The sequence below is a fragment of the Oreochromis niloticus genome, linkage group LG14 (genome assembly GCF_001858045.2).
Source record: "Oreochromis niloticus isolate F11D_XX linkage group LG14, O_niloticus_UMD_NMBU, whole genome shotgun sequence".
Classification (NCBI taxonomy): Eukaryota; Metazoa; Chordata; class Actinopteri; order Cichliformes; family Cichlidae; genus Oreochromis; species Oreochromis niloticus.
The window spans coordinates 20,119,730-20,135,713 of NC_031979.2; the positions used below are offsets into that span (position 1 = coordinate 20,119,730).

Consider the following 15,984-nt stretch of genomic DNA (forward strand, 5'->3'; position numbering starts at 1 on the left):
AAATTACATTTAAAACAGCCTGTAAGTACCATAAAATTACATCAAATAAGAATAATAAATACAATAATAAATCAAAGTACGAAAACATACCAAAAAAGCATAAACACTGTTTTTTGAAGTTTACTGGTATCACGTGTGCGCATTTCGTGATGCTGCGATGGGACATCATCTCTTGTTTGACTAATGTCCTCCACAGTGAATGACTATAATAAATAATGTGCTGCAGTCCAATAAAACTTCAAGAAAAACAGTTCGCACTGTTTCACAGCACCATCCAGGTGCTTGTGTGTACCTTTCCATTTTACCACTGCACTCTGAGCCCTGCTGCAGGGCAGGTATCGATGTAGTTGCCGAGCTGAGTGGTGACAGTTGCTCAGGTGACTGAAACCAACACCCCACGGAGACAAACCGCCATCTGCGGGTGAGAGAGGGAGGGAGCAGCCTGCTTTCACCAGACAGCTCGACTTCACTTACATTTACACTCTGCTCTACTCAGCAGCTACACGCAGGTGTCATGAGTGGGCATCCACAGATGCGCGTTTATGGCACCGTTCCCGCGTGTTTTCTTTATATAAGAAGCTATAATAAGGTGTTATTGGATTAGCTATGGATCGACTCGATGATTGGAGCTTCAAGTCCAAGAAAATAATGGACCTAGAGGAGGATTTCTTTTTCCACTATGGAGCGGAGGAAATGACAGATTATCAGGACCCCAGTGAACTTCTGGCTGCTTTGAAACAAAAGGAGGAAGAGGTTATTTTGGCAGCCCAGCTGGGAAACGCATTGCTCCTAGAAAACCGCCAGCTTAAGGAGCAGAGCGAAAAACTTCATGAGCAATACGCAGAGAAGTTGGAGGTAAGGAGAATCCGATTCCCTACAGGTGAACTAATAATCTAGTAGGTTTTGTAATAATATAAAACATTCCGTGAAATGTTCGGGTTGGAGTGTTTAGAATTACGTCATGGTTGTTGCTGTTTGAAGTGGGCGGGTAAAAAGTTTTCCTGATGTCCAAAGATTGTATGCTGTTTTTTCTCTCCCTGCTTTACGCACGAAAACGCGTTAAAACGTTTCTAACTATTTATTCAAGTTAAGGTGACAAACTTAAATATTCAACATTAATGACATAGACTCACCTGAGTGATTTATTGGGACCTCCGACCGCACTATATTAACGTGTTCTCAATATTTTGGCCATCCCGTGAAAATACATTTACAATTGTAAATGGAAAAAGCAGCATAAAAAAGGTACTGCAAAGGTGTCCCTAATAAACTGGCTGGTTTACAAAATAATGAATGCAACATATTCTACCTTAAATAAGCTGTAACTGTATAAAGGAACTATAATATAAGCAGGCAGAAATGCTGGTTCCAAATCGGAAACTAGTGCGTTGTTAAACTTTCCTAACTCTCTCTGAAGCGATCTTTTGTCTTCTCCCAGCGACAGTAAAAGTATTTCTATCTTAGCGGACCTGTCAGTACTGAAATTCCTCCTAGGCAGTCTTGCTGCATACTTGTGAGACACTTCAACTCCTCACGAGATCTCAGTAGTCAGACAGAAAATGTAGTAATAAAAGCGAACCGGTGGCATCCATGTGTTTGTCTCAGTCGACTACACCTGCACCAAATCATGTTGAGAGCTTGTGATATGAAAATAATGACCTCATTAGTTTCCCCGGGTGATGCTGATGTCTCTATCAGATGCTCGCATTTAAATCCAGTCAGGTATGGCAGTCACTTAAATCACACCAAGGACAAGACAATGGCTCGCGCATGTGTCTAAATTGATGTAAACGTGCTGCGTGAACTTTTCTGATTGAATTTTGCCAGAGAGGCGTGGTAAATGTCTGGAACAGTCAGTTTTTTGGGGGGATTTTTTGCCCTTATTGTCTTAAGAAAGTTGAGAAAAGGCAGGAAAGCTTGAAAGAGAGAGAACAGGGGAAGATTCAGACCCAGTCCTCTTTATTTACCTTACACCTTATGGGTCACCTGCTCAACCCAGTGAGCTAAAATAGTGCTGGATCAATCAGTTTTCATGGTAAGTTAACGGTTGGATGAGTTTTCTGTTGACTGACGAACTGCCTGATTTTTTTTTTTTTAAGCTCTAAAGGAATGGATGAAAGCAGAGTGGATGTTTTCCTCTTTTAGCTTTAATGATAGCAGCTACCCTATTGTTATGGATTCAAATTACAGCTGTTGGACATTTCCTGTTATCCGTCAGAGCACTAAATGAGGTTGACAGGTGCTTGTGCTCACTCAAATGCCTTCCAACAACACTCTCACGATGCCAAACAGCTTCATTTGCTGCAGTCGTAGCTAGACAACTGAACCGTATTTACTGCTTTACATTTTAGAATCTTTGTTTTGACACACCCACCCTAAAGATCACCTGTTAAGGCATTTATCTTTTCCACCTATGATAGGAGCTGGAGCAGGGAAAACATGAGGTGCGACTGAAGCTGGAGTGCCACCAGTCCCAGTGGGAGAGCCAGATGGGAGACCTGGAGCGGGATGCGAGGGAGCTGAGCGCCCAGGTGGAGCAGCTTACCCGGGCGCTCAGCGAGGCTGAGAGGGACAAGAGTCGAACTCAGCTGGAGCACAACGAGAACACTCAGCGGCTCCAGGAGGAGCTCAAAGCTGTGAGTCCCACACCTGGATGGGTAGATTCATGTTTTCATCTCTGTTCCTCAAAAAGTAACCGAGCCCGAGTGAAACAAACACCGGCAGTAGGTTCAAAGCTTCAGGCCGTCTGAGTAAAACTAGAAAGTCACTCAATCCACTCACTGAAACTCGGTGTTCCCGTGTGAACTACTCCAGTATCAGCCTGACTGTATTTGATCTAAAGCAATGCCACACTCTGAGGATATCTGAAGGCTCATACCAAGGTCACAGCTAAAATACTTCTACTACAAATAAGTGTTTTGATAAGCGAGAAAGAGAGCGACAGACCTAGAGTCAGCTGGGAGCTGCATATCAAAACCTGAGCAGTTTCCCCCGGGCAAATCAGCAATGTCAAGTGCAGAGCAGGAGGGAAACGACATGTAAACAAGAGGGGGAGGGAAACTTCAAGCATGACTTAATTTTAAATCCAAGGGAGAGGGAGGAAAGCTTGGAAAATACCTGGAAGAAGCTTTATTCAAATTCTAGTTCAGGCAAATGAATTCAACTCATTGCCGTATAATTATTTTAGCCACTTTTTTATGTCATTGTACCTGTGAAATGTAATAGAAAAATGCCCTAAATAATCTATTAAACATATTATAGAAGCTTTTATCAAAACATTATAATCTGTTAAGTTGGTTTAGTCAGTAACACAAAGTTAACCTTTAACTAGCTTGACATCATAAGGACGCTGACAACATGCCGCTGACTCACGTCTTCAGGAGTTCATGAGTGTTGAAGTAAATTATTTATGATCTTACGTATCTGATCAGAAATGTAGTACACTGTACACAAAGCAGGCTGGTGACAGCTTCTTATCAGTGGAGCTGACTGGATCACACAGCTGGAGCAAACTCGAGTATTTTTCCAGGTTGAGAAAGTGAGGATTGTTTTGCTCAGCGTTGCTGTTGTGACGTGCTGTGTTCCACACGACAAACCGCTGCTCACGCAGAATGAACGGCAGACACGAGCTTGTAAGGAGTCAAGGTCCACAAAATAAGGAACTGAGCTTCCTTCCCCCTCTGTGGCTATACTGAAGGACTTGGTGTGTGGAAATCAGACTCCCTGGAAGTTCAGGAAAACGCCAATTTAGATAAAAGCTTGTATCTCTCTGTTTTAGGGGAGAGGGAGGTGGAGGAAATACTTTATTGGGCTGCCCAGTGTTAGCCAAGGGTAACTCTGGTCTGTGTAGTTGTAAAGCTGAGAGAAGAGACTGAATTTTAAGACGCTCCATGTCTGACAAGTCTTTGCCTGATGTGGTGAAAGATACTGCTGCTTCTGTCGGACAGCTGTCTGGTGGGGTGAGTCGTGGCTGTAATTCACTGAGTTTTTGTTTCTCACAGTTTTGACTGGAAGAGCTCGGTTTATTCATGGTGTCATGTTCAGGCTTCAGTAAGCTGTACAGTAGGTTTCTTCTTTTAACCTATAAAAACAAGCAACAAAACTCAAGGATATTTAGGAAACTTGAATATGTCAATGAGCTAATCAATTGTAGCTGCTGTATTCAGTTTATATACTTAATGTGTGATAGACAGAATTGCATTATATTAATCAATCTCCAAGTTGGTACCTGGGTAGATTAGCTGAACTAATCTGCAAAAAGCAGAAATTACATTTTAATTTAACAAGCCGAATGGACCTGAGCTGATTTGAGAACAAAAGTTAACCATTAACATTGAGTAGAAATAGAGAGTAAATGTTATAAATTGATAAGAAATGGGGGGGGGGTGCAACCACCAGTCGCTAGGGAAAATATGTATTCCCTGACTGGTTGAAAGTGGTTCTTGGAGATTCTCGGTTCTCACTGGGTGAAACTGTTGCAAAGCAAGATTTGCACCAGAACCTCTTAGTAAGGGCTTTGTTTGCTAGCAGATTAATACAAGTGCCTGTCGTTTTTATTTTTTGTTTTTTTGTTTTTATGCTTGTCTCCAAGTACTGTGAACTAGCCAAGTGTTTGTATAACCTGAAAAAGTGTGATGCAAACCAGAAACGGAGGAGGTTCACATTCAAAGTAAAAGTTGCAGTACTGCAGCCAACATGTTACAAAAGGCACTTTTCAGTGTCAGTGTAACTCAGATAGTAGCTGGCAAGTGTTTGTAGACAGGTCCGTCACTTCTATTAAAATTACCACAGCAATATGCTCACAATCAAAGTAATCAAAATGAGGTTTGTGCCAACCAAGTGCTGGGAATACATGTTTCTCTAGTGACAGGTGCTTTCCAGAGGTTCAGTAATTGGTCAGGAGACCTGTTTGACCTGGGGCAGTTGACTGCCATCAACCACTTGCAACTGACTGGGGAATACTCATTTTTCCCTGACTGGTCTGGACACATCCAGAATGGCCAACTTAGTGGAAAGTTAAGATAAATTATTTAAGTTGTTAATCAAAAGCATATTTATACAATTAAAATGGTTAGTTCAAATTGTAGATAAACATTTAAAATGGTAACTTAGGAGTGTAGAGAAAGAAATGTAAATTTTTGGATGAAACTATAAGCTAAAAAGCCCCTGAAATGAATTACATTGTTAGCTAAAAATGAAAAAATGTTGAAGTTAAAAATTGTTAGCCGTGTGGCTAGCATTTCTCAAAATATAGATAAATAAAATTGTTATCAAAAGCATGGGTAAGCATTTGAAGTGGGTAGCTAAAAGTGTAGATAAACAGTTAACTGATTAGTTAAACTCTTAGCTAAAACTTTATATAAACAGTTAAAAATTAAGTGACAAAAATGATGTGTAAAAGACAGATACATCCATGAACAAAAATCTAGCTGAAAGTATAAGTTAAAAACTAGCCGTTAAAACTAGCTAAAACGTAAAAATATAGATAAACAGTTGCAATTGGAGTTACCAGTTCTCAGAAAATTAAAATGTGGTGAAAAACGATTTTGCTAAATTGTTAGATAAAACCTAAAAATGTATATAAATAGTTAAAATCATTAGCTGTATGGCTAGCAGCCATCATAAAGCGAGTTGTGGACTAAAAGCTAATACCTGGATAACCAGTTTAGCAGCTTCACTAACCATTACTGATAAATGGTAAAATGAAATGAAAGTTTCTCACAGATTAAAACATAATCTGGTAATTATGAAACCGTAAGTAGACCATGACAGGAATCTGTAGGAGGATATAAACTGAAACCAGAGAGAAAAAGAATTTTCCAACAACATGAAAAGATTTGCTGTGAACCTCTGTCCTGGTGCACATGAGGAAGCAGCTGCATTAAAAACAATACTGATGCGTGCCAAATTGTCACAAGGTGCAGACTGTTAAAACAGGAGCTCCAGAGTAGAAGCAAAGTGTTGAAAATCTCAGGGAGAGGTGACTGATGTCAGGGTGTTTTTCTTACAAATCACTGCTGCAACTGGAAACCAGGCTGAAAAGACTTTGGTCAAACATTAATCACTTTCTCTATGTTCGTTTGTTAATTTGTCACTGGAGTTTCCTGGCAGTCTCTTACAAGGAAAACCACAGTTTACCGTCTGAAGAAAAACATTAAGTGTGACTGTAAGGAAATGAGATAATTGCATATAGTGAAAGGAAAAACATTTTAGTCTTTTGCTGATTTTGGCACAAGTCTTGTGCAACATTTTTGTGCATTAGAAAACTGAATATAAACACATCTACTGGATAAGAAATACCAGACTGGAATGGGAGTATGATTACTGGATGATGAGCTGGAAATGCTGATAATTTCCTGCATGTTTTCATGCGTCATTTGTTTCAATTTTTTTTTTTTTTTAAACAAAACAAACAACAAAACTCAGTATCCACAAATGAAAGTTTAGGACTTTGGTATGGACTTATTTCAGGTAGACCTGACTTACTACTGGGGATATTATGAGCAGACACTGGCCAATAATAGACAGATTGTACTGGTTGTGGGATGTATTTGCCTTATGACTGGTAATAGCCCAAGGCAAATAGGATGACTTGCTGATGCCAGTGATAAGTGTTTGTGTGTTTATATCTATAGTTGTTATGGCTATACATTTTTTAAAATAATTTTTAACATATTATTATTTAAGGAGTGTTTCTGTTCATTTCACTTTAGTTTTTATTGTTTGGAAATGTTTGGTTTGACTTGAGTTTCAATATAATATAACCTTTTCAATATAACTCAAACGTACTGTGTGTGCATACATACAGAATATTGAATAACTTGTATCCAAAGAGAGTTAAGACCATTGCAGACAAGTGTTTCTAATATTTTTGGTCACTCTGTTTATATCGTGTTTTCTGTCAGGTTAACCGAAGCAGATCACATTACCTTTTCACTTCCTGCTTCCTACTCAGGGTCGCATATCACTCACACCGGTAGCATTTTATTGGACAGCTGTGACAAATCCCTCACTGTGTACGTTGTTGAGACAAGCCCCCGTGACCTCGGTCAGCATCGCCAAGCTCCCAGACAAAAAAGGAGAACACAATATACATTACAGAGAGAGATAAATCTTTCAGTTTGTTCTTTGATGTTGCACCAACGTTCCTTTATCCCAGGGGAAAGCCATCTTTTCTCTGTGCCCCCCAAGGGGCTTGGTTATAGCTGTGGAAGCCAGCTGTTGGATACTTCAGCGTGTGGACTCATGAAGGCTTGGCGGAGGGGGGCGTGGAGTGTCCTCCGTCCCCTCCTCATTTTGGTGGATCTCAGTGGGTCGGTGCCTCTATTGTGGAAGAGGCCCATACTGAAATGTTCATTTTTAAACCCCAACTTCTCTTCTCACTGTGTCTGCTTGCTTTTTGTTTTTGTCCTTTGTTCACTCATACAGACACACGCTTCCCTCTACTTATGTCCCACAAACCTGCCTCACATCCTCCATACTTTTAAGCTCTTCCCTCCAGCTTTTACTCTGGTGATGTCCGAGTTCACCATTGTTGTTTAATGTGGCATGATGATGTCACCACCAAGATCAAGATGCCCTCTGCTCCATCTGCCGTAGAGGCCGGCCTTTCATCTTGTATTATGTGGCATTGATTGGACCTGACAGGGCCCTGCCGAACTGCTGAGTAAGGGGAAATAAGGGTCCCAGTCCAGGACAAGGGAGGGCAGAAGAGGGGGCCTTTCACAGGGGCTGTAGGCGCAGCAGCTTCCCAAATTTTTAATGTTGCCAAATCTTTTGTGTTTGAAACAGCTTTCAAGTTTTCCATTGGATCAATATTTACTGTTTTATGGCTAAAGCTGAAAATGGGGAAAAATGAGTGAATCACTTATGCTGTTAGCTTTTACATCTATCCTGTTTTTGACCCTAGTTTTGGAAGCACTGCAGGCTATCAGGGAAACCAATAAGCAACCACATTTAAATTTAGTCAACTAATCCCCAGCTTCTTCTCATCTTGCTGCACACTGCAGGGCTTTAGCCAAGACTTTTGTTTTCTTAAAGCTCAGGCTACAGGCAGGCTTCATTTTGGATTTTCACTTCAACTGATACACGTGTGTGTGTGACGCCAGCCTCTGGCTGAGATCTTTTTAACCCTCTCCATATTTCTCATTTCATTTGCTCCCCTTGTGAATCTCTGTGTTTGTGTTCTCTTTCTTCTGTGCACCTGTAGGCGATGGAGGTGGAGAGAGCCATGTCCACTGAGCTGCAGGCTCTGAAACAGGAGCTGCAACACAAAGGAAGTCACAACAGGCAGCAGGACGAGGAGCTGATGAGTGCCATGAGAGAGCAGGGAAGTACTCTAATGCACATGTGCGACTGTTACTGTGACTTTACAGAGGTGTAGCTTCATATTTATGCTAAAATATGGTCTTCTTCTTGTAGCATATCATTTTGTATCCATTTTTTCTCCAATGCCTTTCTAATAATTACTTGGCATCAGTGAACCCATACCCGCTGGTCATATTCAGACCTACATGGTTCTTAAAATAACATCTTCTAAGTAATGTTTTAAGCAAAGTCAAATGGCAAATAAACAGTCTGTCTAAAAAGTAATCGTTTCTAATACATAATGCATTTTTTTCATGCAATGGATGTGGTTACATAAAACAGAAGAATAATGAAAACTGGAAAAAAGTACTAAAACAACACTTTATTTTGTAATAATGGTTTGATTAAAGGTTTTTAAAAAGGAATATCTGTTTTGAAATTACTTTTGAAACTGTGACAAGTCCACATTCTTTTTTGGATGTACTCCTGAACAGGATAAATACAGTCAGACAGATTCTCGGTAAATCATCCTTTTCTCGATAAATTGTTCATTTCCGAAAATGAGAAGAAAGATAGCCTTCCAAGTAAACGTCGAAAGGTTCAAATATCAGCTTCATTCCTCCTGTTAGTGGATTGTTTTGTAGTGATGCAAGGGAGTGGTGTGAGTTAGTGAGAATTTTCCTCCCTGAGGGGGAAAAAAATAACTTTATCTGTGTTTCTGCTTGTTTTTCCAGGTGTTGCGTCTCTCACAGAAGGAACAGGTGCTGGAGCAACGATTGGAGAGCGTTTGTCAAGAAAACGAAGAACTGAGGGCGAGTTTGGCCTCTTTAGATGCACGCTTGGCTCTGCACGACCAACTCAATGAGCAGCACAGCCAGCAGGTACAAACATGAATACAGTACAGCACAGGCAAGGCTGTCATTCGATCTCCATAGTACATAAGCGATCTGATTAGAGCTCATTGTGGCAGCAAAACCGCATCATGTGGTTAGTGTGTGACTAAAAGAACCACAATGACAAAGATTTTCTGCAAACTCTCTGCCCGCCTGGGTTTCAGTAGGATTGTGGAAAGTACCGCTAAACAATCACCTCGCTCCCGTCACTGCATCTCTCACCCGCAACTCTGGATTCCACTCGTGTTCGTTTAGTTTCATGTTTGGCTTTAGGCTGGAATCTGGCATGTCAGGATTTCTTTCTCTTGTTGGTACAGTCTGTTTACACGAGTCTCATATTACAGGTCCTTCCAGAGCTCATTTAACTCTTAGGCTAAAAGCGGGGATCTGTGTAATCTAGCAGGATTCATAATCTGATTTTTAGCTTCTTCATCTGTCGGACGTGTTATCCTTGTCACATTTCTGTTTTCATTCATGTGTGCATGTGCCTCTCACTCTCTGTGCTTTTCAGCTTGCCGAGGCGTGGCAAGAGGTGGAGGCTGCACGGGGTCGTTCACAGCAGCTGCAGGCCCAAGTGGAGGAGCTTCAGGAGGAGGTGTCCCTGCAGGAAGCCAGGAGCTACGGCGACACTTCCCTGCTGTCTGAGCTGGAAAGTAGCCTGGAGACAACAGGCCTCGGAGTCAGCAAAGAAGAGGTAGGTTTACTGATTAATACAGTCAAAGCATATTGTTTTATAAAAAAAACCCATCCAAAACATGCGTCATGTGGCTGATTGAAGTATTTCAATTTAATTTAAAAATATAAAGTTCACTGTGAATAAGAGTAAAGCTAATGGTCAGATGTCTCGTGACCTTATACATAAACATCATGTAGTGCTACTCTTCCAATGCAAAGGGGGACAACTCCACTTAGAAGACAGAGTGATGAGTGAGAAGTGAATGCAGGGGGGGCGCATGTAGATGCACAACATCATTATAATCAAGTGCAGGTGAACTTAAAACTAGGAGAGAGACATGACAATTTTACTGTCTGTGTTAGCCTCACATAAACAATCCTGCTCCTTTAATACTTATTTGAGCACCGATTATCTATCAGTCCACAGCTTTGAAGACTTAACGTCTTAATTTTCTCCTGTTTGAATGATGATTGGTAGAAACTGCAGTCCTGAGCTGTTCTCAATTTGTGCCCGGCCCCCGAAGCAGCAGGAATAATTTATAATTTATTCTTCTGTATTTGTATTGTTGGTATTTTAGTATCTCTGGGTGCAATAAGCATGACTTTTTTTTTTTTTTTTCAACCTTGATTTTTTTGCAACATTGTGATGTGTTATCCTGTATCAGTATTATGATCTAAAATTATACGTACTGTAAAGCACAAACACACAAAAAAGGATTAGATAAAGTTTAAAATTCCTCTTATAGCACTGATGTGAATGCTGTCGAGTCACTGCAAGACAAAATTGGAAAAACACCCAAACAGCTCTGTGTAGGAACAGCTGCACACTATCTCCATACTGTGGTTGGTTTCTGGTGCTGCAGTGGGCCCCGCAATGATTCACAGGTCACGTGTGTTTTGAGGGGAAACTGTGTTCCTGTGATGACTGGAAATGTAATTATTAAGTTGTCTTTCTTGAGAATGAGATCGCACATTTATAGCACCAGAGATGCATCATTTATACTCTGAATTTTGGAAAGCGTTTGAAAATGTCGTAGCAAAAGCACGGTAGCTGTCTCTACAGAGAGGGACACCATGACAGAACATGTTGTGCGAGTTCTTGGTGACAGTGTGACAGCGTGTTTGCTGTCAGGACACATTTTGTGAGGAGAAGGCGCGAAGCTCCTGATTGTACAGAGTGAAGTCCTGGATGACTTGTGCAGAAGTCACGTGTTGGAGTTGTGTCTGGGAGAGAGCAGAAATCGTCTTCTCACCGTCCGTGTGTCTGCTGTTATTGTTGTGTTGCAGCAAGAAAAAGTAATTTGTTGCTTGCACTCGTGAGTCACATTTCCTGTTTGTCATTACCACATTGTCGGAGACTTTCCACATTGTCACATGTGGGGTATATGATCGCATACCTCACTAAAACATAAAGCCCATTATTTTTGTGGCAGCCACAATTACTGTTCAATTTTTAAGCATTTTTTTACTCAGGCTGATTTTATTATCTCTTATATAGAGAACTTTCTCAGAGTCAGGAGTGTTAAAACTTATGCAAACAACTGACTGTTTTATCACCTGAATCTGTTCCTGTTTAGTTATTTTTGTTATGATCAGATAAGCACTGTCACGTGATACACATGACTCAGGTAAGTTAAATATGCCCGTGAGGTAATCCTGACTCCTCCAGTCGTATAAATACATGATGTCATTCAAGACATGTGAGAAGCAGATGGGGAATGCTCGTAGGAACAGAGAAGAAGAAATAACTTGTATAACACACAGAAATTCCTTTTAATATGCTGTTAGTCCAAAGCAGTAGGGTGAATGTGAAATGTAAAGCATACTGTAAAAGCAACCAAGAGTTTCTCAAGGCAAAGAAATGGGATATCCTTCAATGGCCAAGTCTGACTGCAAAGGATTTTATGAAAAAGTCTGTAATTCCTAAGCAGTTAATTCAGTTAATTGAAAGTCTGCTTTTCAATCACATCTTGATTGCTTAATTTAAAATCCACTGTGATGGCGCGGTAAGGCAAAGAGTGTATGGACCTAACTGTAGGTCAGAATTCGAGTAGCATCCTCCAAGCTATGTAAATTTTGTTGCACGTTTAATATTTTGGTTGATGTGTTTATGCGGCTGACACTATTTTGAAAGTCACAGCAAGCGCATATCAACACGTTTCCTCCATTTTTCTTAGTTAACGCAAGAAATGGGGTCCATCCTTCAGTTACTCCTCCCGCTGACCCAGGAGCTGAACAGCTCAGAGCAGTCGGGGGTCGCTGATCAGCAGGAAGACCTGAAGGCTATGTTGCATCGGCTGAAGGGCGTGGCTCAAACTATTTCACAGGCATCCAGGCCACAGGTGAGCTGCGCACACACGAACAGCAAATGGGGCAGGGAGAGGAAACGCAAACAAAAGGCTGACCTTGTTGTTTGAAACATGAGAAGGACGGGAATAGTACACTGTAGGTTATGTCATGTCCTCGAATCATAAAGAAATGTACACAAAACAATCTGAAGTTCTGACGTCTAAGAAACGCAGGGCTGTACCAACACGGCAGAGCACATTTATTGCTTTTCAAACACACAACTTACAGGTGAGAGATGCAACGTTTAACACTCCAACAGTGCATCTCTTTCTGTTGTACAATGAGAGACAATTGTACTGAAAGCAGAGTTATTTCCTTACTTTGTTTTTTTTCTTTGCTAGAGGTCGGACGCAGATGCAGGAAAAGCATAAATCATAGATCCAGAAAGCAGCCTGCTCACATACAGTCCAACCTATCTACCCCCTAGTGGCTGTTTGAGGCACCACAGGGTGTTCACACAGGACGGATTGCTTTGCGCAAGCATTTACAATAGTCCAGTTGTGTCTTGTGGCATTTATCTTACATTCAGAGCAGTAACATGAGTTTGTCAGTGTAACCAAAGGGGGCAGCCTCACCCCTTCCTCCGCGAGTGCACCTCCACAAGTAGGCCAACGCCACAGAAAGTCCTTTTGATGCATACACTGCTGACACCTGATCTCTCTGTTAATGCCTCTGTCCCAGGAGCTGAATCAGGGTTTTGTCGAAACGATGGGTGATGAGAGTGGGAATCTGAGCACGACACAGGAGCTGAGAGATCAGGTAACCGAGGGATGAACAGACCCGTCTGTCAAGGAGGGACAGCACCTGTGGCAGCAAACCATTATATGACAAAAAGGTTGCACCAGTGCTGACCCTGCTGATCTTAATGCGATATCTACATTCAGAGATATTTATGTGCCTCAGAATTGCATGTGACAAACAGATAAACATTCATTATGTAGTATTTTATACTGTGGTTTAAAGAGCTCTTATCGTCTTCCTGCAGAACGTGCAGCTGCAGCAAGAAAATGCTGAACTGATGCAGAAGCTGCAGAGCGTTCAAGATCAAACTGAAGTCGTCCAACAGGCCATCAAAGACCGAGATGAAGCCATTGCCAAGTAAGTAATGAGTTTATTTATTCAATTCAAGTGAGAAAGTTCAAGCTTTCCAGATTACATGTTATATTTTTAAAAGTGAAAAACACTAATTCCTAGTTCCCGAGCATAGCTCTGCTCAGCTCTGAGTTATAACTTGTTATGGGTGTGAAAATCCTTACTTTAAAGATCTTTGTGTGACTTCTTTGCAGGAAAAACCGAATGGAAGAAGAGCTGGTGAGAAGTAAAAACGATATGATGTCTCTCAACAACCAGTTACTGGAAGCCATCCAACGCAAACTGGAGCTGTCACAGGAGCTGGAGGCCTGGCAGGTAAACTGCTCGCTTTTCTCTGTAGACCTCCAGTCTAATGATCTTTCTCGCATCACTTTGTCACACTGTCCTATCATCTCGTAGCCTGTTTGCAGGGCCTTCTGCTTCAGCACATTCTTATTACGTTTAATCACCTGCATCGCTGATGGGAAGGCCACATTTTCAGAGGCACTGCCTGCGTTTGAGATTGATGTATCGGTCTGAGATTCTAGAGTAGAAAGTCAGAGACAGGCGCCATCATAAATCTCCATGTCCTGACAGTTTGGGGGGATAAGAGCGGCATGTGTCTCTGAGCCCTTCTGCTGCTGAGTAATTATGCCAAGCTGAGCCATCTGCCTCAGTGTCTGAGCCTTCATGCTCTGATGAAGATAATGCAAATAATATTTAGAGCAAACCACTGATTCACTTCTTTAAATACTGTGTTTCTGAGCAGCCACAAGATGTTCTTCTGTAAAAACATATAAATTCTTATTAAAAAATAAAGTAATGTAAGATTAATATAAATGATTTTTTAATACAAAAGTCATGCAAAGAAAAGGTTATTTACTCAAACGCAAGTCAGACCATTTGAGTAAATAAAGGTGACCAGTCATGGGCACGTACAGGTCACTTTATTGGACCAATTTTGCCTTCAGAATTTCACAGATTTAATATATCTGGACGCTGACAAGGAAGTTGTTTTATAACCTCTTTTTACTATTATGAACAAATATGCTTAAATGCACATTGTCACAATCCATCTCCCAACGGTTTGATTGTGATCAATAGCTTTAAACCAGTATAGTTTTTCTTTTTCCTCCTCCTCCGGCTGCTCCCTTTAGGAGTCGCAACAGCAGATCATCTGCCTCCATCTCACCCTATCCCTAGCATCCTCCTCTGTCACACCACCCCTCTGCATGTCATCCTTTACCACAGGGGTGGGGGAATTCTAGGCCTCAAGGGCCGGTGTCCTGCAGGTTTAGATGTATCTTTGATCCAACACAGCTGATTTAAATGGCTAAATTACCTCCTCAACATGTCTTGAAGTTCTGCAGAGGCCTAGTAATGAACTAATCATTTGATTCAGGTGTGATATCTAAAACCAGCAGGACACCGGCCCCTGCTTTACCACATCAATGAATCTTCTCTGAGGTCTTCCTCTTTTCCTCCTGCCTGGCAGCTCCATTTTTTTTTAAGAGTCAGTACTTTGTTGGTTTTCTCGTGAGACTTAATGATAACTAGTTTGCTTCTTTAATACTACGACTCTAGTACTAACATGTTATCTTTGACAATCACGGGATACCAGACTGAGTCCCGGCTCCTAGGACTTGCTGCTCATTTCCTCTTCCTCCCCACCTTTCCCCAGGATGACATCCAGATCTTCATCAACCAGCAGCTCAAGTCCCAGCAGCAGTTGGAGCAGCCTCAGAAGAAGCCCGCCTCCAACAACAGCATGTCATTCTTTCGCAGACCCAGCAGGACGGCCTCCACGTGGTCACGCCAGTCGTCGGCTTCCTCCTGGAATTCAGACTGCGATCAGGACAAAAACCAATCCCCGTGGAGGGACTGGTTAAGACGGGGCAAAGGGGTGCAGTACAGCAAATAGTGAACACTAAGTGCTAGAATGCTACTGGACTACTGTGGAGCAGATGCACCAAGAAAAAAGGTCAAAGGGAACTCACTAGTGGAGCTTCTTGTACATCATGTGAAGGAGAAAAAAAGCCATGAAGACAAACGGAGCCACTGGAAACAAAGACTGAAACACATTTCACTGAGAGGCTGAGCCTTCTCAAGACGTAGACTGTGACAACATTTTTACAGGATTACAATTGAAGGTTTAACTGTAAATATCGCGCCCTATTTTGAAAAATGGTGAATAAGTAGCTCAGTGAAAGTATTTGTTCATGTAATTTAAGATTTAACACATCAAAGAGAAGGATGTTCATGAAGTAAGTGATTAAACACTACATTTTTGATTGTACTAAATTTGTCCTTACCATGTTGGATATAAGAACTTATGTTTGTTTTTGTTTTTTTGTTGTTGTTTTTTTATTGTCAATGTTGCGTCAATGTACGTTTTCTTGTACATGAAGAAATCTATTATTTTTATAATTTTGTTCTAATAGTTCCAGTTAAAAAATCAAACATGTTGTCTGAACATTGATATGGTATGCATCTGTGGACAGCAGAAACTCTGTTTTATGTGAAGCACTGTTCAGTATTGAAGCTGCTTTGTACAAACTGACCACGTCTGGAAAGACTGACAGAAAGTTTCATAAAACATTAAATGATCCTCAGTCAGGTCTCATTTTTCACCACTGTTTGTCTTCAAAACTCCATGATGAGTGAAAAGTTATTTACTGAAGATATTCTG

The 15,984-nt window shown here is 41.2% G+C and overlaps 1 protein-coding gene across 2 annotated transcripts; it reads left to right on the plus strand.

The window, feature by feature from the left end:
* Positions 1–404: 404 nt before the first annotated feature.
* Positions 405–15,918, plus strand: si:ch211-235m3.5 (BICD family-like cargo adapter 1). 2 transcript variants are annotated; one of them, XM_005455832.4, is made up of 10 exons: positions 405–855; positions 2,421–2,636; positions 8,210–8,329; positions 9,042–9,188; positions 9,712–9,894; positions 12,053–12,217; positions 12,906–12,983; positions 13,210–13,322; positions 13,511–13,631; positions 14,977–15,918. In XM_005455832.4, the coding sequence occupies exons 1-10, from the start codon at positions 607–609 to the stop codon at positions 15,214–15,216; spliced, it is 1,632 nt and encodes a 543-aa protein (XP_005455889.1). In that variant the 5' UTR covers positions 405–606; the 3' UTR covers positions 15,217–15,918. The 2 variants fall into 2 exon arrangements, with proteins under 2 accessions (XP_005455889.1, XP_005455890.1); XM_005455833.4 differs by lacking the exon at positions 405–855 and adding an exon at positions 1,743–2,035 and having other exon boundaries at positions 14,977–15,565.
* Positions 15,919–15,984: the final 66 nt, after the last annotated feature.